The sequence below is a fragment of the Catharus ustulatus genome, chromosome 14 (assembly GCF_009819885.2).
Source record: "Catharus ustulatus isolate bCatUst1 chromosome 14, bCatUst1.pri.v2, whole genome shotgun sequence".
In the NCBI taxonomy this organism is placed as follows: domain Eukaryota; kingdom Metazoa; phylum Chordata; class Aves; order Passeriformes; family Turdidae; genus Catharus; species Catharus ustulatus.
This window is the reverse complement of record NC_046234.1, coordinates 548,836-570,283: the sequence shown is the minus strand read 5'-3', so window position 1 is coordinate 570,283 and position 21,448 is coordinate 548,836. Positions and strand designations below refer to the sequence as shown.

The 21,448-nt window shown below is 53.9% G+C and overlaps 3 protein-coding genes across 5 annotated transcripts; 2 read left to right on the top strand and 1 right to left on the bottom strand.

The window, feature by feature from the left end:
- Nucleotides 1–180: 180 nt before the first annotated feature.
- MARS2 (methionyl-tRNA synthetase 2, mitochondrial) lies at nt 181–3,319 on the bottom strand. The gene is made up of 2 exons (XM_033072156.2): nt 2,912–3,319; nt 181–1,408 (listed from the first exon to the last, which is right to left on the bottom strand). Exon 2 carries the CDS (start codon nt 1,379–1,381, stop codon nt 209–211), a length of 1,173 nt encoding a protein of 390 aa, XP_032928047.1. The 5' UTR covers nt 1,382–1,408; nt 2,912–3,319; the 3' UTR covers nt 181–208.
- Nucleotides 3,320–3,827: 508 nt separating this feature from the next.
- Nucleotides 3,828–18,354, top strand: AIFM1 (apoptosis inducing factor mitochondria associated 1). Of its 3 annotated transcripts, none has more exons than XM_033072154.2 (17): nt 3,828–3,898; nt 5,910–6,037; nt 7,677–7,752; nt 8,366–8,389; nt 8,829–8,941; nt 9,028–9,158; nt 9,670–9,760; nt 10,452–10,536; nt 11,157–11,233; nt 11,610–11,718; nt 12,336–12,443; nt 13,208–13,296; nt 13,373–13,513; nt 14,080–14,222; nt 16,218–16,342; nt 16,865–17,061; nt 18,140–18,354. In XM_033072154.2, exons 1-17 carry the CDS (start codon nt 3,838–3,840, stop codon nt 18,209–18,211), a joined length of 1,770 nt encoding a protein of 589 aa, XP_032928045.1. In that variant the 5' UTR covers nt 3,828–3,837; the 3' UTR covers nt 18,212–18,354. The 3 variants fall into 3 exon arrangements, with proteins under 3 accessions (XP_032928045.1, XP_032928042.1, XP_032928043.1); XM_033072151.2 differs by lacking the exon at nt 5,910–6,037 and adding an exon at nt 4,973–5,115 and having other exon boundaries at nt 3,838–3,898; XM_033072152.2 differs by lacking the exon at nt 3,828–3,898 and having other exon boundaries at nt 5,037–6,037.
- Nucleotides 18,293–21,256, top strand: LOC117002761 (uncharacterized protein DKFZp434B061-like). Its single transcript, XM_033072150.1, has 3 exons — nt 18,293–18,384; nt 18,476–20,607; nt 20,733–21,256. Exons 2-3 carry the CDS (start codon nt 19,153–19,155, stop codon nt 21,234–21,236), a joined length of 1,959 nt encoding a protein of 652 aa, XP_032928041.1. The 5' UTR covers nt 18,293–18,384; nt 18,476–19,152; the 3' UTR covers nt 21,237–21,256.
- Nucleotides 21,257–21,448: the final 192 nt, after the last annotated feature.

The following is a 21,448-nucleotide window of genomic DNA, read 5'->3' as shown; positions in this document are numbered from 1 at the left end:
GAGATGAGGACATTGCAGAGTGACTGCTCATCCAATCTCCCTGCACAAGGGGACACCAAGGAGGCCCAGGACCAAGCCTGTCTCTCCTCACGGCTTGCTTGATCCTCCCTGCTCAGGCCAGTTTCCCACCCCTCCACACCACCACAAGGAATGGGAGGAAAGTGCTTTTAACAGACAATGTTGTTCAGGAATTCTTGGAAGTTTTTATTCACAGAAGCTGTTTGTCAGGGACTTGAGCTTCTTGCTTTCTCTTCACAGTTTCCGACTTGCCTAGCCTGTGGAACAAGATGCCAGTGTCAGGTCCGAGCTGCCTCCCCTCAAAGGGACATGGCTTTCCATCATAGCGTGCCAGGAACGTCAGCCCAGTGAGGCCCCTCTCTCCTGGCCCCACACCCAGCCGGGACAGCAGCTTGTCTGCCATATGTGGGACCACAGGCTGCAGGAGCATCCCGTACACGCGCAGGCACTCCAGCGTCACGTGCAGGATGGTGTCCAGCCAGAGCTGCTCCCCAGCATCCCTCCGGTCAAGTTTCCAAGGCCTGTGCCTCTGGAAGAAGCCGTTGGTCTGCCTCACACACTGGGCAATGCATTCCAAAGCCTTGTAGATCTGGAAGCCTTGGAAATAACTGTCCACCTGCGCAGGCAGCGAGGCCACTGCTGCCATGAGCTCGTAGTCCTCAGCACACGCCCTACCTGTGCCTTTGGCCTCCCTGCAATCCAGGACCTTTGGGAAACAGGGCTCTGAGAAGCGTGGGTAGGTGTTGCTGGGGTTAATGCTGGGGGCTGTTGAGCGATTCAGCAGCCCCCCGAGTGCATCTGCCAGCTCTGAATTCACCAACTTCACCACCTTCTCATCATAGTAGTCACAGTCCCTCTCGGGGACGCCCTGCCGCAGCAGGAAGTACCGGAACCCGTCCACACCGTACTGCCCCATGCACACACTGGGCTCCACCACATTGCCCAGGCTCTTGGACATCTTCTGGCCCCTCACAGTCCAGTGGGAGTGCACCAGGATGCGCTCGGGGGGCTCCAGCCCTGCCGCCAGCAGCAGTGCCGGCCAGTACAGCGCGTGGAACTTGAGGATGTCCTTGCCCACGACGTGGTGCACAGCCGGCCACCATGCGCCGTGGCTCTCGGGGTACCCCAGCACGCTCAGGTAATTCACCAGGGCATCCACCCAGACATAGATGGTCTGGGTGGGGTCACCGGGCACAGGGATGCCCCACTGCAGCCGGCTTCGCTCGCGGGACACCGACAAGTCCGGCAAGTCCTCGTCCAGCCAGCGGAGCACACACTGGTAGAAAGAGTTGGGAAAAATGGCACGTGGGTTGTCCCTGAGCCAGCTGTGCAAGGGATCCCGGAATGCTGAGAGCCTGAACATGTAATTCTCCTCCTTGGTCCAGTGCACCTGGGACAGCAGGAGAGGAAAGGATTACGGCCCCAGGAACAGGCTGGCAATTCGCACACACCATTCTCAGCATGGAGGTTGTCACACACTGCCCGTGTCTGGGTGTCCTCCCATGCTCTCAGCAGCTTTCCAAGGCACTGCCTCCTTGGGATGCCCAGGAACACACCTGAGGACTCAGGCACCTGGGATGGTTCAGCATCCCACTTCTAAAAACACCTGTAACCCTGGGAAGAACACCTTTCCCTCTCCCAGGCTGATGCGATATCAGAAAGGAGTAAGGGAGATGAGAATACACCTTCTGAACAACACAGTTTTGCAATAATAGTGTAAAATTATGAAAAGACAAAATGACATTGTAATTCCTGCCCTACCGCCACTCCTGGTGCCTTTGTTCTCCTGGGGCCGTATTCCTCTTTTTCCTCAGTTTAGGCTTTAATGCATCAAAATCACTAACTTTGTTTGCTTACAGCACTGCCAGCACTTCTCCCCCACAGTTAAATCCATTAAATGACACATTTAGTTAAACCAGTGAAAACTTGGTGGGTGGATGTGGTACGAGTGAGCTGTGTAAGGCACTCAGGGATCTATGGCTGGGTCAGCAATCTTGCAGCGTGCAAGGAAGACCTGAAGAACATCATTCAAAGGCAAGCTGTGTGTCCTCACCCGCAGGCTCCAGCGGATGCCAGAACCCACTCGCTCACTACAAGTCTAGGGTTTATGGCATGTGCAAACTCCCCCTTCTCCTTCACAAATTCCCAAGGAAAAAACGGCCCAACTGCCTCTTTCAGGTTGGAGATAAACCCTTCCATCCCATCCCATCCCATCCCATCCCATCCCATCCCATCCCATCCCATCCCATCCCATCCCATCCCATCCCATCCCATCCCATCCCATCCCATCCCATCCCATCCCATCCCATCCCATCCCATCCCACCACACTGCAACAGCTTCTCTGCTCCATGCACACTCCTGTTCCTTGCACAGTTCAACACAGGCGAGGCCAGGAACTGTTCTGAGGGTATGCTTCATTTTGAAGTCTGCTGATTGTTTCAGGTGTAAAGAATGATTACTTTGCCTGGAAACTTCTCTTTTCCCCGATTATCTTAGATTAACTTACTCAGAATAACTTTATCGAGAGTTACCATTTGCCAAAACTCATTTAAGAGCTGGGTAAGTGTCCAGGGGTCAAACTGAACTGTCTCACGGAACAGGTCTGAAACTTTGAACACCTAAGGAACCCCTCAGTTAAATAAACCCCTATCCTCCTGTTCAGCTAACTTCTCTCATCACCCCTGTCGAAAGAACACCATTCCCAGGCCAGCAGGGACTGAATCCTTCCCGTTGCATGTAGCTGCAAGTGCACCTGCCAGGTGGGCTCTGCCAGACACTCTACTGAAATAAAGGCGAGTCTCAGCCAACACACGTATTACGGGAAGCACGAAACACCCCAAATCTGTCCGGAGCAGAGCGGCAGGTTCCTGCAGTGCTCCTGCAGCCCTTTACCTCGTGGCCGCTCTCCAAGGACACCTTGCAGGGGCGGCCCTGGCTGTCTGTGCGCTCGGCCAGCTGGCTCTCGGGCAGGAAGCTCTCCTCGGGCGTGCAGTACCAGCCCTCGTAGGAGCCCTTGTAGAGCACCCCCGCATCGCCGAGGGCCCCCCAGAAATGCCGCACGGCTCGCTGGTGCCGGGGCTCGCTGGTGCGAATGAAGTCGGTGTAGGCGACGCCGGCCCGGGTCAGGGCCTGGCGGAAGAGCGCCGAGACCCGCTCGCACAGCTCCGCGGGCGATGTCCCCGCCGCGGCCGCGGCCTGCTGGATCTTCAGCCCGTGCTCGTCCGTCCCTGAAACGGAGAGAGGCCGTGGGGAAAGCCCGCAGCCCCGCGGGAACACAGGGGCGTCACATCCCCGGGGGACGGGGGATCAGCCCCGGGGGATGGGGTCATCCTGGGCAGAAGGGGTAAGCCCGGGGAATGGGGCTCGGGCCGGGGTAGGGGGTCGTCCCCCGCGGATGGGGCTCGGAGCGGGGGTCTCGCTGACCCGTGCAGAGCCGGGCCGGGCCGGCGGCGCGCAGGCGGCGGTGGCGGAGCAGCGCATCGGCCAGCAGCGCCGAGTACAAGTGCCCGATGTGCGGCGGCCCGTTCGCGTAGAAGATGGGGGTGGAGAGCAGCAGGCGGCGGCCGGTGCCGGTGCCGGTGCCGGTGCCGGTGCCGGTGCCGGTGCCGGTGCCGGTGCCGGTGCCGGTGCTGGTGGAGCGGCGCAGCGGGCGCAGGAAGCAGCGGGGCGGCCGCCACATGGTGGCGGCGGCGGCACCATCGATGCGGCGGCGCGGAACGGCCTCCCGGAAGCGGCGGGAGGCGCGTGCGCGGCGGGGCAGGGCCGGGCCGGGCCGGCGGGACCGCGACCGAGCGACCGGCGACCGAGCGACCGGCGACATGTTCCGGGCGGGCCTGGCGCGCGCCCTGCGCCCCGCGCCGCGGGGACGCGCCCACGCGGGTCAGTGCCGGCACCGAGACCGGGACCGGGGGGCACCGGGCGCGATTCCCGCCGCTCCGAGCCGCGGCCCGGTGCTGCAACCCAAGCCCGGAGCCGGTCCCGGCCGGGAGCGCGGTTTGCGGAGGGCACCGGGCGCTCGCCCCGCGGGTGCGAGCCCGGCCGCGCCCGCGGCGCTGCGGGAGGGGGCGCGGGCAGCGGAGCTGCGGATGCTTCGGGAGCATGTTCGGGACAGCGGGAGCGGCCCGGAGCTGCCGGGAAGCTCGGCCGCTTTTCGGGTGCTGCTGGCTGCGCTGCGGATTTTGTCACAAATGAGTGCCTTGAAGCAGGGGTGAGGCGGGCTCTGCTCGCACCGGGCGGCAGCAGAGCAGGTGGGGACTGAGAGAGCCCGAGCCTCTCCCGGGAGCATCCCGCGCTCGGAGCCGTGCCCACTCCGTTCAGCGATGAATGGGCCGGCCGCTGGCTTTGTGATTTTGGTGATGGAGAAATAAAACGCGGTGCAGCGGCTCGGCCGTAGGCGCTCCCCGTCCTGCTTGTGCGGCGGGAGGTGCCTGCGCCCGGATCTGCTCGGTTCCACCGGGGATGCCCTTTTTGCCAGCCGAACCCCGTTCCTCGCTGGTGCTTTGTCCCGTTGAATGAGCTGTGTGAGCAGAGGGAGCTCGGTGCCGATGTAACCATCCCTGCTGCCCGCCCTGGTTAGCTGAGGCTCTCTGCTTGGTTTTGTGCATCCTCGGACAGGAGAGGCCTGGAGAAGGTGTAGGAACCACCAGTTCACATCTGTGCTTGGCTGGATGCTCCAGCTGCAGGAGCCCTTCCAGCTGCTGGAGATGCTGCTGCTCTCAGTCAGTTCAGTTACCCCTTGATCTCACCCCTTGATCTCACAGATATTTTGTCTCCACAGCTGCCCAGAGCACGCCGTTGTGGCTCAAGAGAAAGCCCCGTGGTCACTCAGATGTGGGGCTGGGTTTTCCAAACAAGGAATTTGGGTTCAGAACTGACTTAGTCTCTAAATTGCCAGACTTCCCTCTGTATTGACAGTGTTTTTGTGTTGTTTCTCCAATAAATTGTGTTCCTTAGGCCTGTTGTTGCAGCGCTGGAATGTGCCCCCAGACCTGCAGCTGAGCAGACAAATGGCTAGCACAGGCGCGCCTGGGAAAAAGGGCAGTAATTCGGTTTTTGTCCTTATTGTGGGCTTGTCTGCCTTAGGAACGGGTGCCTATGTAAGTAGAAAGGTGGTTCCTGTGAGGAAGCCCCAGCCCATCTCTCCTGTCGAGTGTTTGGTGTATTCCAGCTCTCTTCACTCAGCTTTTGATCTCTGCAGCTTTATCTCTGTTTCCTCCTTCAGAAAACTTCAAGGGGAGCTAAATGGAAATTAACTTTTTTGCGATTACTTGGGTTTAAACTGTAATTTCAGTTACCTTTTAAGTTTTTTTACCTTAAAGGCACTCTTGTGGTTTTTTTTGTTATGACCAGCCACAGCTCTGTCTGTTGTCATGTATGGGACAAACAGTTCCTTGTCAAATCTCAGTTCAGAGCATTTGTTTAAGTTGTGTAAGTATACCAAACCGACCCCCAGCTGGGGAGCATTTATATTCTACTTGGAAAGGATAAAGGTTTGCAGCCTCACTGAAAGAGTAAATGACATTCCCAGAGAGCATTGCCTGGGAGTAGATAGATCCCAAGTTTACACCACACAAATCTTTGTTTCCAAGCTCTTTCTCTAGGAGGATCATATTGATTAACAGTTCTAAATCCTAGTTTTCTCCTAAGGAAGTTGCTGGGAAAGGGGAAAAAATTCAAAACAGTGAATGGAAGAAAAATATTTTTGTATTTCCTTTAAAAATAATTCTTTCCTGTGCCCTGCTGCCTTTTTTTTTCTGGCAGACAAGGTAGCTGAAATTACAAAGCGCACTCTGCTTTTCCCAAGACCTGTCTAATCAAGAATCCTTCCTAATGTTTAGCTCTTTCCCTCTTCTCTTCCCTCTTCTCTTCCATTGCCTGTCTTCCCCTGCAGTTTTGCAATGCCATCAGCTAAGATGCCCTTCTAGATCCCTGACGTCTTCAGGTGTTCCTGGCAAAGCTGGCAGCAACCTCTTGTTATACTTAATAGTGGGAGGAACAGTCACTGGGACAGGAATTTATGTAAGACACTTCACTAAAGGTGTTTGGGGGGTGGGGGCACCTGTCTGTACCTCCCACCCTGTGATCCATCAATCCCAGCCCTCTTACTGCTTTCTGGCCTCAGGTACTTCATTTTCAAGGGACATTGCCAAACAATTTATGGTTACAAATTGAATATTTTCAGGTGGTGCTGTTCTAAGTGGGGAAACCTGCCTTAGAATTAACTTTGGCACATTAAGTACATCTAAACTCAAACTGGCCATCTTTGGTTTGTGACTCTGTTAGTGCACAGATTATTAATTAGTGCACCTCTCTGATATCAGTAATGTTGGCATGCAGAAAAGGAAATAATAAGTATAAGTGTGGTAAAGGGAAGGCAAGAAAACTTGTCCAACTTGGAGATTTCCCAGGGAAGAGCAATAAGCCATCACCCCACGTTCTGGCAAAGTATACTTGTGATTCTGACCGAAAAGAACTTGACATTGTCCCATTGGAAATGTTTATCCTCAAGGCCTGATCTCATGTTTTGCCTGTGCATAATAGTGGTTTTTTCCGAAAGGATTTAATTTGCTGTATGCTGCCCTTTGGACTCGCTTAAAACCTTCCTGATTCTGCTTGTAAAAGCAGAGGTGGTTTGTTAACCTTGCCTTTTCTGTCTTTGAGCAAAAGGCTTTTAAAATACCTTTATTTTAATTCTTCTAAACACTGACAAGTTCTTGTTTTCTAGTATTTCTGACATTTATCCAGTTCCCTGGACAGGCTTTTGTCCTGTGCTCTTTTTTGTGCCTGGCATTAAATTCCTCTATTCTTGTTTGAGACTATTTGCTATAAAACACCAGCTTGTGAGGATTGGCAAATGAAATTTGATGTCATGCACACAACTGAGGTTATTAGCAAGGCTAGGTTCTGCCTCAAAGAAAGGTTTGCATCCCTCTAATTTTTCACCCTTGGGGAAAAACACTGGACTCTGACCTGCTCCCAGCACTCCCAGTGTCTTCACTGTCCATTACCAGTTTTTCTTGGAAGTTAACGTGATGTAAGAGATGTTCCCTCCTTGTTTGTACCAGTAAATTGTACATGCAGGCTCTGCTTGTGCTGTACCCTGAGTTTCACAGTCAAATAATCAGCTCAGCATTCAGCTGGAAGAGATTCCATGTCCAAGGGCCAATGCCTGGAGCAGCCCTGCTGCCGTGGCTCAGGGCCCTGCTAATGTCAGGGTGTCCTGTCACCACTGTGCCGAGAGAAGGCATGTCAGGTAGTTGGCTCTGCCCAGCTGCTCTGGGCTTTGGAAGCTGGAAGATTCTTTTTCTTTGGATTTGTCTTCCATTTCTGCAGCCTTGTGTTGTGGCCTTGGGGCTGGTTTGGCTGCATTTCCTTCATTGGAGCTGGTTCCCCTTGGAACAGGTGTGCAGCCAAACACCTGCAGGAAGGTTCATTGCTTCTGGGAAGCAGGCAGACATCCAGGGCTCATCACACCAGGTGGAGCAGGTCATTTTCTGAGCACCTTCTCAATGGGCACCTTGTCCAGGGAGCTGTGTTTTGCCCCACATGTTGTCACTAGATTTTCCAGCACGTGGGGTGGACAAAAGCCTGTCAGGGGCAGCAGCAGGGTGGTGCCTTGGTGCTGTCAGGTGCAAGGTGAACTCTCCTGTGTCTGCAGGTGTACAGAACTCTGCAGGAGAGCAAAGAGCGACATGCCAGCCGCATGGCCAGGATGAGCAGGCGATCCCAGGACGGTGAGTCCTCTGCCTCAGGTGGGTAGCAGCCTGCCAGGTCAGGGCTTAGTCTGTTCTTCATGAGCTTGAGGCCTCCAAAACAAACAGAACAGAGCCTCTCTGCAATCACAGCTGTGCCTCTGTAGGATTGCACCTCTCAGTGTGTGCCCTTGTTTCGAATTCCTGTTCAGGGCCAGGTTGGACAGGGCTTGGAGCAGCCTGGGATAGTGGGAGGTGTCCCTGCCCATGGCAGGGGGTAGCACTGGATGAGCTTTAAGGTCTGGCCCAATCCAACCCAACCCATTCTGGGATTCTGTTCTGTGACTTCCCAGCACAGCAGGCAGTGCTGCTCCATGACCCAGAATAGGCTGTTTCCCACACCATCCTGAGGATGAAGTAGGATGCCTCCTGGGGCTGATTTCTGTCACTTTACTCCTTCTGTGATAAAAAGAGAAGAGAGTGAGCCCTGCTTCTGGCTTTTACCTTTGCACAGTCTGGCAAGGACACTGATTCCAGAGAGCCTCTTTCCCTGGCTGGTGGAGAGCCTGTTCATCCTGGAGTCAGCCCTGAACTGCAGCTGCCAAACTACAGCCTGTGCTTCACTGACTTACCCCGTGTCTTTCTTCCCTTTCAGCTGCTGGTCCTGAGGGCACAGCAGGTGAGTTCTGGTGCTGATATTGAACTGCCTGGTTTGTCCCTGCCCACGGATTAAGTGTGTGTTGCTCAGCAACAGAACCTGCCTGTGGGAGGAGGTGCCTTCTGCATGAACTCAAAAAAGTTGTCTCTTTGAACAAAATTACAGAAAAATGTGCCTTGGCCTTTTGGGGAACTTCCTTTTCTTATAAGCTGTTCACTGGTTGGCCAGTGCAGTGTTTCAGGCTTGCTTAGAAAAAACAGTTTGTTGCAATCTGACTGATTGCTGCAGGGAGCAGCTTTGGGGGAAGCAGCAGCAGGGCTCTTGGGAAGGTACTGGGGCAGAAGGAGGACAATTTCCAAAGGAAGTATGGGTGTGGGAGGCCCCTGGTGCCATACTCCGTGCCCTGGGGCTGGGCTGTGTGCCTCTATTTGCAGTAAATTGTCCCATCTGTCACCTGCAGCTCTGGACACTCCTGTCCAGGTCCCATCCCACGTCCCTTTCCTGCTCATTGGGGGAGGAACTGCTGCTTTTGCTGCTGCCAGGTCCATCCGGGCCCGCGACCCCGGAGCGCGGGTAAGAGCTGTCCTGCTCCACAGCCTCTGTGTGTGCCCTGTGTGCCTGCTCTCGCTCCAGCTGATGTGTTTCCTGGCCAATTAAAGGTGCTGATTGTGTCTGAGGATCCTGCCCTGCCCTACATGCGCCCACCCCTTTCCAAAGAGCTGTGGTTTTCCGATGACCCCAACGTGACAGAAACACTACGGTTCAAGCAGTGGAATGGCAAGGAGAGGAGGTACGTGGCACTGCAGGTGACAGGGCAAAGGAGAGTGGTTAGAGACCAGGTGACAATGACCAAACTGTTCTTGGGAGGGAAACACCAGCCAGTGAGGGGCAGGGGAAGGTTTGCTGGCAGGGATTGAGGAATTCTGCTTCCCACCAGAGCTTGCTCAGTACTCGAAACCTCTTGACCTTTCCTGTGAGTACCCTTAGACATGTCCCTCTATGGGCAGCAGTCCTGGAAAATAAGTTAACAAAGGTGAAGCTCTACAGGTCCAGGGACACAGGACCACATTTGATTTTTGTGACTTGCTTGGTGGTTGTCACTTTTTGATCTTTTCCAATCTGACCAATTCTGCAATTCCATGATCCAAACCCGCGAACTTCAACAGTGTGAAGACCCTAATTCTTAAAAATAGATAAGTAATCCTGGAACTTGTTATGGATGCACAGAGCTGTCTTTGTCTGATTGGATTTCTGCTATCCCAGAGCCAGGGGAACCTGTTTGTTAATGGAGCTTTTCTCAGTATCTATTTCCAGCCGCCGTCTTTCTACGTGCCTGTCCAGGACCTGTCTTCTGTGGAAAATGGTGGGGTGGCAGTTCTGCCTGGCAAGAAGGTGGGTACAGCACTGGCAGTTGTTCCTACAGCTCTTCCTGAGCAGAGCCTGTGCTCTAAGCTGGTACTGAACCACTGGAGTTGGAGAGGGAGTTGGCTGGGAAGGGGGATTTGGATAAGTTTGGGGAAAATGTGATGGAGCAGAGATTATGCTAAACTGAAGTTTAAAAGCAGGAGAAGCCAAGAGGAGTAGCACTGAGCTGACGGAAGATAATGAGGAAGAGAGGATAAGTTTGGAGTCTGGGCAAAGGACAAAAATATGACCTTAGAGATGGGGTATGACAAGTGGGAACTGGGCAGTGTGGGCTGGAGGCTGAGGTGAGGAGAGCACAGAGATTGAGATAGTGGATGATGAGGTGAGCAGGGGCACTGTGCCAAAGCAGCAGGAAGGTGGAGAAATTAATGGTGACCCTTCTAAAAGATTTATACCCTCAGTTGTTTGTATGTTGCTATTTGAGTGTCAGTGATGCCTCTTCCTGCTGAGCTGTGCTATGTCTGAGCCCATTTCACACTCAGACCCTGGGAAGATCAACCTGAGTTTTGGTGACTCCCAAAGAAGTTGTCTCAATTCCCACTTGCAGTCATCTTACTTCTCCACTCCTGCCCCCAACCCTAAACCTAAGGGTGGGAGAATGTTAATTCCAAGTTTGCAGCTCTACTCAGTGGTCCATGAAGCTGGGCTCGTCTTGCAGGTTGTGCACATGGATGTCAGAGGGAACACAGTGAAGCTCAGTGATGGGACCCAGATATCCTATGACAAATGTCTCATTGCCACTGGTAAGTGCTGTGGTTTTTCTCTTGTTCCTGGTCAGAAGGCTTTGGGAAGATCTGTGAGCCTTCCAGTGCCTAAAGAGAGCTGGAGAGGGACTTTGGACAAGGGTCTGGGGTGACAGGACAATGGGGAATGCCAGAGGACAGGGGTAGCTGGGATACTGGGAAGGAATTCTTCCTGGGCATGGGCTGCCCAGAGCAGCTGGGGCTGCCCCTGGATCCCTGGAAGTGCCCAAGGCCAGACTGGACAGGGCTTGGAGCAACCTGAGATACTCGAAGGTGTCCCTGCCCATGGCAGGGGTGGAACTGGATCAGCTTTAAGGTTCCTTCTAACCCAAACCCTTCTGGGATTCCTTGGTTCTATTTGAGAAGTCTCTGCAGTGTCAAACATGATGTGGAGCAGTCACATGAAGGACACTTGTGCAGACAGCCATGCTGGGTTTTTCACCTGCCTTGCACCATCAGATTTTCTGGGACATTCAGGCAGCAGCAGGGATATTGGGATATTTCCACACTGGAACAGTTTGGGAAGCACAGCTGAGATCCAAGACAGCTTTGCACTGTGTGAATATCCAGAGCCATAGCTGTGGTGTCATTAGTGTCCCTTCTCTCCTCCTTGTGCCCAGGGGGAACCCCAAGGAACTTGCCTGCCATCGAACGAGCAGGAAAGGATGTGCAGAAAAGGCTGACCCTGTTCCGAAAGGTAACCTCCAGGTGCTGCCAGCCCCACAGAGGCTCAGTAAATCAGAAACACTTAGCACTGTGTTCAGTTTTTAATTCTGCTTTGGGTCAGGAAACCTTGGCACTGCTTCCCTCAGATGGTGCCCAGGAATCCATTGTCTGGATTCTTTGTCCCAGGCAGGAAACCAGGATCTACTCAACCACTCCCCTGCTTGCCTCAGCCTGAGAGCTTTAACTGTGTGTGGGATTGTGGGGTTTAGGTATTTTTTTAAATTTTCCCTCCTGTGTGACTTTGCTGCGCCTTCCAAAGTGAATAAAAGCCATTGAATGTTACCAGAATGCTTTCTTCTGCTGTTCCTGTTAGAGAGGATTGGAAATGGGGGTAAATGTTCTTTCAGATCGAGGACTTCCGAAGGCTGGAGAAGATTTCCAGGGAAGTCAAGTCCATCACAATTATTGGTGGTGGTTTCCTTGGCAGTGAGCTGGCCTGTGCTCTGGGAAGGAGAGGTGAGTGTGTCCCTAGTGTGTCCCTGTTTCACATTAGAAACTTCTTTTCGGTCCCCAACTGCTGAGTTTTTGCAGAGACTGTATTTGCCTAAAGGAAACAACACGTGGGTGTTTTGTTGCCTGTGTGGCCAATGTTTTCCCAGTCTCTCCCTCGTTAGCAGCCATTGACCACAGAGATGGGAGCTGCAAAGTCATTGCACCCTCTGAAAAGTCACATTTGTTCTCTGTGCTCAACGCCACCCTCAAACTATGATTTGGGGGTTGGAACTGGATGATCACTTTAAGGTCCCTTCCAACCCAAAGCATTCCATAATTCTGTGATTTCAAAGAGGTGGTGAGCAGCTGGATTCTAACTGTCCGTGCGTGCTTAGGGCCTTTATGGCAATATTTTTAAGTTTTTGCCAAGCATTCTCCCTAAATATCAACCATTCTCCCTAAAAGTCTGTTATGTAGACTTTGCAGGTGTATGTGAAACCACAGTCAGTCACTCAGTGGCTCCTTGGGAGTCAGAACTTCCAGATTTGGAAACTTCCATCAAGCTCCTGTGTAAAGTAAAGCGTGTATGTCCCAGCATCTGCTGCTGCTCTTTATCCTGCTGCTCCATGCTTCCCTTCCAGCACGAACCCGAGGCCTGGAGGTGATCCAGCTGTTTCCAGAGAAAGGCAACATGGGCAAAATCCTGCCCGAATACCTGAGCAACTGGACCACGGAGAAAGTCAGGAGAGGTGAAGCTGCTGAGCGGGTTTGGGCTGGTGGCTCCTGGCAGCTACTCCTGGGGACATCCAGCTCCCTTCTGTCTTGGAGCCTGGGGAGGGCTGGGCCCTGCAAAGTGGCCCAGCTCCAGCACAGGGCAAGTTGCAGTTCAGGCAGCTTGGGCAGCACAGAGCTCCATGAATCCTGGGCTTCATGGCAGTTCCTCTGGGAAGGCTGAGCAAAAGTCTCAGTGGTATCAGTGAGGCTTTCCTTCCCTGTGTGCCTGTTTCCCTGGAATGATCTCTGTGCTATGCACACACCTGGCCAGGTGCTGTAGTGCTGAGCTGACAAAGTCAGTAAGATCCAAGACACCTTTTTCCATTTGCTGCATTAAGTGCAAAATAATCTTGTGCATTGGGAAGTGGAGAGGGAGGGAGAGGGGGAGGAGGAATGTCATTGGGGGGTGATAACCCACAAGTCTGAGTTTGTTTTTTGGAAGCCGCTTTGTTGGACCTCTGCGTATGGCTGTGGCACAGCAATGGGTATTTGAATGTCCTTAGTTCCTGAACATCTGTTCTAGGGAATTCGGTTGGATGTGGCCTTGTCATCACATGAGATGTAGTTTGGGTTGTCATTTAAGCAGCTTTCAGACTTTTTAGCTGTTTGTCCTCCTGCTTCCCCCAGAGCTGCACTACCACATGCAGCAGAGCTCTGTCTTGGTTCCTCACCCAGCACCTGCTGCAGGTGGGATGTGCCCAGGCTGAGCAGGCAGTGAGGTATCCTGTGCTCTTTCCAGAGGGGGTCAATGTCCTGCCCAATGCTGTGGTCAAATCGGTGTCGGTCTCCGGGAACCGGCTGCTGATTAAACTGAAGGACGGCCAGAAGGTAAATGGGATAGCAGGGACAGGGTCATGTTCAGGGGCACATGGAATTAACGTCCTAATTATGCATTCCCAAACAGGTGGAGACAGATCACATCGTGGCTGCAGTGGGCCTGGAGCCCAACGTGGAACTGGCCAAGTCAGCAGGGCTGGAGGTGGATTCGGATTTCGGGGGGTTCCGAGTGAACGCGGAGCTGCAGGCGCGCTCCAACATCTGGGTGGTGAGTGAGGGAACAGCTCCAACATCTGGGTGGTGAGGGCACATCTGGGTGGTGAGTGAGGGCCGAGCCTGGCACATCTGGGTAGTGAGTGAGGGCCCACCTGGCAGTGCTGCAGCTGCAGGACACACAGACAGGAGGAGGTGAGCGGGGTGAACAGGAGTGAGAAAGAAGAGGAAGGAGAGGTTGCAGCGCAGAGCCTGGTCAGGCAGCAGCCACCTCGTTGTCGTGGTAACCACGGCAAGTTTGGAATATTTATGCTGTGTAAGAGGAGTTGGGGTAACCTAAAGATAGCCTGGATCACTCGCTTGCATAAGAGTCCCTTGGTGGGCGTTGAGACTCTGATTCCTCTGGAAAACGTACCTCCTGCTGCTTTATTTTTCCAAAATCGGGGGAAAATGCTGAGAAACTGGGAGTTGTGTAGCCCAGGGAGTGGGATGAGGTAGTGGTAGTGTTTGGGGCTTGTCAGAACTCAGTTCCTTGTTCCACTTGCTGTGCTCCCGATGTTTTCTGCTGGGGTGCTGCTGGAAGCTTTCCCTGTGGCCAAGCTCAGGGCTGCTCTCTCCCAGGCAGGGGATGCTGCCTGCTTCTATGACATCAAACTGGGCCGGAGGCGTGTGGAGCACCACGACCACGCCGTGGTCAGCGGGAGACTGGCTGGAGAAAATATGACAGGAGCTGCAAAGCCCTACTGGCACCAGTCCATGTTCTGGTAATGGTCCTTTCCTCTTGGGGGGTTCCTTCTTTGGCCACGTTGCAGGAGCTTGGATCACCTTGGGAAGTGTGTGTTTCCCAAGAGGACTGAAAGCACCTCAGCAAACATCTTGGACAGCTTCATGTTCCTAAAGCTTAGGGCAGGGGAGGTGTTTGAGCATTTGCTGCTCTGTCCTCACATCCCTCAAGTGTTCTTCCTGCAGATCCCAGTTTCTCCCTGAATGAGTCCCGTTCCTCAGAGCAATACAGAACAGTTCTTTCCTCAGAGCAGACTGATTTACAGCTTGAATTTAGCAGCATTTAGAATTAGAATTTAGCATTTCTGCTAGGATTATCTGAAGTTCCCCAACCCCATCTATGGGTCTGAGTGTTGCACTTTGCTGAACTGATGTTTTAGTGACAAAACTCTGCTGCATCCAGGTGTACCTGAAAAGTTGTTTTCCAGAGAGAGGTATCAGGAAAATGGGCAATATTGCTATGTTTTCCTGAAGTTCTTTTTAAAACAAAATGAATGAAAACAGAAAAACTAAACAAAAAGAAAAAAGCCCCACAAAAAAATAAAATCCAAAAAGCTGTTAGCTCAGCCCAATTAAAAATCCCAAATCCTGTTTGTTAACAGGATTTCAAATATGGGTTAAAGAGTTTTAGTTTTCTCAGGGAAATCCCCACAGAAATAGTTATTGATGACTTGCTGTCACTTACGTGAACTCTTGGTCTGTCATGCCTGGACTTGGGACCCAGAGCATTTCTCACTTCACTTTTAAACAAGCAACACAGAGCCGCAGAATGCTTGCGGTTGGGAAACATTTCAGAGGTCATTGAGTGCAGTTAAGGGCACAGAGACAGCCATTCCCAGGGGTGCTTTCCTCTGGGGTGCTCCCAGCCATGACCAGAGGTAAGTGCAGGAGGGCTGTGAGTTGTGCTCTGTGTTTGCTGGCAGGTGTCACACTGTGCCGGCCCTCACTGAGTGACACTTCCTTCCCCCATGCTGAAAAGCTGGGAAATGGCAGGAATTCCTCATGCACTTTGCCAGTGTGCTCAGGATCTTGATCCTCTTGGAGAGGAGATTCTATGGAGATCTCCCAACATCTTCCAGTGCCTGAAGGGGCTGCAAGGAATCCAGAGAGAGACTGAGTGATAGAACAAGGGGGGTGACTCCAGACTGAGTCCAGACAGAGGGGAAGTTTAGGATCAATATATGGCAGAAATCCTTTCCTCTGAGGGTGCTGAGGCCCTGGCACAGGTGGATCCCTGGAAGAGTCCAAGGCCAGGCTGCATGGGACTTGGAGCAATCTGGGACAGTGGAAGGTGTCCCTACCTGGGGTAGAAGAGTGAAATGAAATGGGTTTTGAGGTCTCTTCTAACCCAAATCATTCCATGATCCCTCCTGAGCTCCAGCTGATCACAGCTGCCACGTCACTGGTGTTCCTTGCAGTAACCCCAGTCTGTGCTAGTGGATTTTGGATGGAAGGTTGTGTTGTACATACATTTATGGTTTGTTTCCTCAGCATCCTGGGAAACACTTCAGACACCTGGTACTTACTGGTGCCAAACCACAGCTGTTTTTCTCCTATCAGCACCCCAGTTCAGATCCAGGCACCCAGTTCAAGAAGGTGTTAGGGCAAGGTTTTCTTTAGTCTTTTCTAAATGCTCTCAAAAATATTCACGGAATGATTGTTCGTGCTGCCAGGCTTGGTGTGGATAACAGCACTGCCAGAAGCTGGGAAGCCTCTAGCTGCCTCCCTGGGAGCAGGCTTGAAGGATTTCAAAGTTCTGGTCAGTGAGCTGGTTTTTCTGAAGCTTGTGGCCATGGGCTTGTCATGTCTTGACTCCTTGTTCCAGCTGTGTGTACAGAGGAGACTCCATGTCTCAGTGTGTCAGTGTCCAGCATTGCCCACGGCACACTGGAGTAGGGAGTGGAGCATGGATGGATGGAACTGCCTTGGATTTGTCTCACTACTGCTACAAATTCCTTATTTAACTTCATTCCTAGGAGTGATCTGGGCCCCAGTGTGGGGTACGAAGCCATTGGCCTCGTGGACAGCAGTTTGCCCACAGTGGGAGTGTTTGCCAAGGCCACAGACAAGGACACGCCAAAAAGTGCAACAGAACAGTCAGGTAGGGACTGGGGAGCTCCTGCACGTGCTGGTGTGGGGACCACAGAGTCACCCTGAACTCTGAGAGCACGAGGAAACAGCAATCTGCTGCCTCATTTCTGGACCAGGCTTTAAAGGCTAACTTTTATATTAAAATGTGATTAAACCACAACATTCCTCCAAGAAGATGTTAGGGAACGCCTCTGCTACCATGCAGACTTTCCCAGGGAAGTTTGATCTCCTTCATGGCAATGAAATGATCAGTTTGGGACAATAGAGACTCTGGATTCAAGCATGTGTATTTTGTAGCTGCTGCCTGGAGGAAGCAGACTGAGCTGTCCTTTGCATTTGGGGGTGGAAGTTGGGGATTGTCAGTGTTGAGCTCCATGCTGGGATTGTTTCATCCCTGTATTAATGAACTTAACTTTTGGGGAACACAGCTCAGAGGGAAGCATGTCAGGCTCCTGCAGAACACGCTGTTGAGTCTGCTGCCATCATCACATGTCCTGCACTGGGTGTGTGACTCCTCCTATTTCTGCCTCAGGGACTGGAATTCGATCTGAGAGTGAAACGGAAGCGGAAGCCTCAGAAGTTCAGATCTCTCAAAGCTCTTCACCAATGCCTCAAGTCCCAAGGCAAGGAGAAGATTATGGCAAAGGTGTCATTTTCTACCTCAGGGATAAAGTCGTGGTGGGAATTGTGTTGTGGAACATCTTCAACAGGATGCCCATTGCTCGGAAGGTCAGTGCAGGGCGGGGGTGATGGACAGGGGAGTTTGCTAGAGCGAGGCTTTTCTTGTGGAAAAAATCAATCTGTCAATTCAAAGTGAGGATAAATAAAGGCAGATTCTCTGTCTGGTGCAGAGCTGGGCAGTATCCAACAGGAGCACTGTTCTGGGTGAATTAGGGGAGCTGTCTCTGTGCTTTTTTGTATGTTTGCAAATTTTTAACAGAAATAATTTCAGTCAGGTGTGTGCTCCAAGCCTTGGGCTGACATGGCTGAAATTGCAGGTCTGTAGTAAAGCTGGAGTCACAGTGACAGTGAATTGTCCCATCTTTGTGCTGCTGAACGAGTCTCAAATGTCACCATCCCAGAAACAGCCACCATGGCAGGGCTGGAGCAGCCCTGAGCAGGGGCTTGGTGTGTCCCCTGTGGGCTGTCCTGGACCTCCCATCTCAGCTGAGCCAGACTTGGGTCAGGTTTTAACACCTTTGAAGAATTTCAGTTGTTTAAACTGTGGGAGTGATCCTCAGGATCACTTCAGATCACAGCACCCTCAGGTGCTCTGTCCCAAGACAAACTATTCATGGTGGAAGTCTTTGTTGATATCTAATCTGAAGATGCAGTTGAAACATGTTGCTTCTGCCATCCCCATGGAAGGGACATCTTTCCTTCCTTCCTTCCTTCTTGCCTTCCTCCCTCCCTTCCTCCCTTAGCAGTCCTTACCCTACATCTGTGGTCTCTGTATCTTGTCTAAAAGTTGCAGGTTCAATCCAGGTATCCTGGCTCCAAGTCAATGCCAGGTTCACCTCTGCAGAGCTGAATCCCTTTTTAAAACACTTGTTCTCCCTGGCAGTAAAGGGAAACCCAGAAACAAATCCCACAGGGACAGGAGGTTGATTTTCCTGGTGTTCCTGTAGGCAGGTGATGGTACATTCAAAACTCCCATGTGAATTTGGGTGTAGAAAGTGCTGTCGTGTTGTGGCTCAGTCTGGTGCTTCAGAGAGGATCCAAGGAGTTCCTGGCATTAGCTGTGACAGTCCTGCAGCACTGGCTCTTTATGGGATGTGCAGGATTTAATGTGTTCTCCTTCCTCCAGATCATCAAAGATGGGGAGGAGCACGAGGACCTCAATGAAGTAGCAAAGCTCTTCAACATCCATGAAGACTGAACTCTGCAGCAGGAACACCTGGAGGGAGCAGACTGCTGGCTCTGTGCTCCCCTGCACCTTGGGCAGCTTCCTGGGAACACTTGGGAATATTCCTCTCACCCAAGCCCAGTGTTTGCACCAATAAAGTCAGATTGTTCTAGTCACCTGCTCCTTCCTGCACCACTGCCTGGCTGGTGAGGAAAGGGGAACATGCTTCCCGTCTGGGGTGAGTTTTCCCTTGTGTCAGCCTTGGAGAAGCCTGCAGAATTCCGTCTTTCCTTGCAGGAATTTCCACTGGGAAGCAAGCAGGCCTGCAGGCTCTCGGCCTGTTCTCCAGCCTGTCAAAACAGACTCAACTTGGGGAAATCAATTACCAATCAAAATCAGAGCAGGATGATGAGAAGTAACACTTCCCCTCCCTCTCCTTCCTGGGCTCTCCATCCTCCCTCCCATCATCACAAGGAGATGAGGAATGAGGGCCATGGTCAGTTCATCACATGTTGTTTCTGTCCCTGCTCAGGAAGAGGGATTGTAGTCCTTCCCCTGCTCCAGTGTGGGGTCCCTCCCACAGGAGCCAGTACTCCATGAACTTCTCCAGCATGAATCCTTCCCACAGGCTGCAGTTAAATCTTTTACCCCTGAGGTGTCACCTCCATCTCTGCTGGGCTCAGCCTTGGCCAGCAGTGGGTGCATCGTGGGGCTCGTGGCATTGGTTCTGCTGGACACAGGGAAAGTTCTGGCAATTTCTCACAAAGCCACCCCTGTAGCCCCCTTGGTGCTAAAACCTGGCCATGCAAACCCAACACACTTGACACTGCACTGGGTGATACAGGCCTCATGGTGCTCTTGGGCCCTTGTGACACAGCAGGGCCTCATGACACCAGGGGCCATTGTGACACAGCAGCCTGTGGGGTGTTTAAGGAGCCCGCCGGGCTCCCCAGGACAGCTGTGGGAAAGGAGCCATGGAGGAGCAGAACCCCAGTCTCCAGAGCCCCAAGGAGAGGCACCAGCTGAGAGGCAAAGGGACAGACCAACAGGAGGATGACAGCAGGCATAGCAGCACCCTGCCCAGGCAGTTGCCTCCATCCGACAGCTCTTCTTCCTTCCGCCCACAGCTGCGGCAGCCTCAGGGCAGCAAGGGCCGGTCCGTGCATTGGCTGACAGCTCCCCACAGCTCCCAGGGCCGGTCCATGCCCCGACTGACACCGTCCCGCAGCTCCCAGGGCCGGTCCATGTCCCGACTGACACCATCCCGCAGCTCCCAGGGCACCCAGGGCCGGTCCATGCCTCGGCTGACACCATCCCGCAGCTCTCAGGGCACCCAGGGCCAGTCCATGCCTCGGCTGACACCATCCCGCAGCTCTCAGGGCACCCAGGGCCGGTCCATGCCTCGGCTGACACCATCCCGCAGCTCTCAGGGCACCCAGGGCCGGTCCATGCCTCGGCTGACACCATCCCGCAGCTCTCAGGGCACCCAGGGCCGGTCCATGCCCCGACTGACACCATCCCACAGCTCCCAGGGCAGCCAGAACCGCTCCCTACACCGGCTGACATTGCCCTGCAGCATCCAGGCCCGGTCCATGCCCCGGCTGACACCGTCCCAGAGCTCCCAGACCCGGTCTGTGCCCCAACTGACAGCATCCTGCAGCTCTCAAGGCCAGTCCCTGTACCGGTTGACATCGCCCCACAGCTCCCAGGGCACCCAGGCCTGGTCTGTGACACGGCTGACACCGTACTGCAGCTCCCAGGGCTCCCAGGCCCGGTCCCTGCACCGGCTGACATCGGCCCACAGCTCCCAGGGCACCCAGAACAGGTCTCTGCACCGGTTGACATCGGCCCACAGCTCCCAGGGCTCCCAGGCCCAGTCCCTGCACCGGTTGACATCGGCCCACAGCTCCCAGGGCAACCAGAACCGGTCTCTGCACCGGCTGACATCGGCGCACAGCTCCCAGGGCAACCAGAACCAGTCCCTGCACCGGCTGACATCGGCCCACAGCTCCCAGGCCCGGTCTGTGTCCCGCCTGACATCATCCTGCAGTTCCCAGAGCACTCAGGACTGGTCCCTGTCCCAGCTGACACCGTCCTGCAGCTCCCAGGACACCCAGAGTACCCAGGATCAGTCTCTGTCCCAGCTGACGCCATCCTGCAGCTCCCAGGACACCCAGGCCCAGTCCGTGTCCTGGGTGGCACCGTCCCGCAGCTCCCAGGCCCAGTCTGTGTCTTGGCTGACACCATCCCACAGCACCCTGAGCTCGGGGGCCACCAAGAGCCATCTCAGGCCGGACAAGGGGGGCCGGGAACAAGGCCTGCAGGGCTGCAAGTCCCGGCCTGGTGGCTCCTCGAAGGCGGCCACCCCGGCCCAGCAGCGGCCTGTGAGACGCCACTGGGCCTGCAGCAGCCCAGTGGGGCTGGAACCGGTGAGGGCCGGACCAGGCCTCCCCTGCCTGCAGCGCTGCAGGCCCAGCAGCTTCTGCACCCTGTGCCAGCAGCAGCTGCTGGGGGGAGTTCAATGACCTCTAAAAATTCCCAACTCTCCTTCCAGGCCTCCACAAGGAAACCAACTCCCGGCCCACAGAGACAGGCCCCTCGCCGTGTGGAGCGAGTGGATCAGGGAATCCAGACTGACCCACAAGAGGATTCACCTGTTCAGTACATTGAGCAGGGGATACAGACAGATCCTGTAGCAGAAGACGAGATAAATTCAGCTGCTTCCCTCATGGCTGACCAGAAGATAAAGATTGAAACTCCAACAAAAGAGAATTCAGCTTCTCAAACCGCTAACAAGTGGACACAGACCCACAGCTTTGCCATCTCTGCAGGCACTGATGTCCTGGCTCACCAGCAGCCACCCTCCACGTCAGGCAGGGCATTCTGGCGCTCCCACATGGCTGGACAGCCTGGTGCTGCCACTGCCCTGCAGGATCCCAGGGCCGGCCACTACTCCAGGCAGCCACCACACCCTGAGCGTGGCACACCTGAGAAGTGGGGATGGACGGCACTGCCGCCCTACTCTTGGCCATGGCTCATTGAGATGAACCAGTTTTAATAAAATATTTCATTTCTCTACTCGTGCTCACCTGTGCCTGGTCCATCAGGAGAAAGCTGCCTGCAGGGAAGGCCCGTGCAGAGCAGGAGAGCCCCTGTGCTCCTCCAGCCAAGCAGAGCCCGTGCCCTCAGCCTCTGCCAAGCTTCAGGTACTCCAGCTGCTCTGGTTCGCATCCCTGGGCTGGTGTTGGTGGCCAGCTGAACCCTGTCAGC

Coding starts and splice junctions, on each gene's coding strand:
- MARS2 (XM_033072156.2), bottom strand. CDS start 1,381: ATGTTCAGGCTCTCAGCATTCCGGGATCCCTTGCACAGCTGGCTCAGG.
- AIFM1 (XM_033072151.2), top strand. CDS start 3,838: ATGTTCCGGGCGGGCCTGGCGCGCGCCCTGCGCCCCGCGCCGCGGGGA. Junction 5,116..7,676: donor CCTTAGGAACGGGTGCCTAT/GTAAGTAGAAAG, acceptor CTGTGTCTGCAG/GTGTACAGAACTCTGCAGGA. Junction 16,343..16,864: donor AAGTGCAACAGAACAGTCAG/GTAGGGACTGGG, acceptor TTTCTGCCTCAG/GGACTGGAATTCGATCTGAG.
- LOC117002761 (XM_033072150.1), top strand. CDS start 19,153: ATGGAGGAGCAGAACCCCAGTCTCCAGAGCCCCAAGGAGAGGCACCAG. Junction 20,608..20,732: donor GCCCAGTGGGGCTGGAACCG/GTGAGGGCCGGA, acceptor CTCTCCTTCCAG/GCCTCCACAAGGAAACCAAC.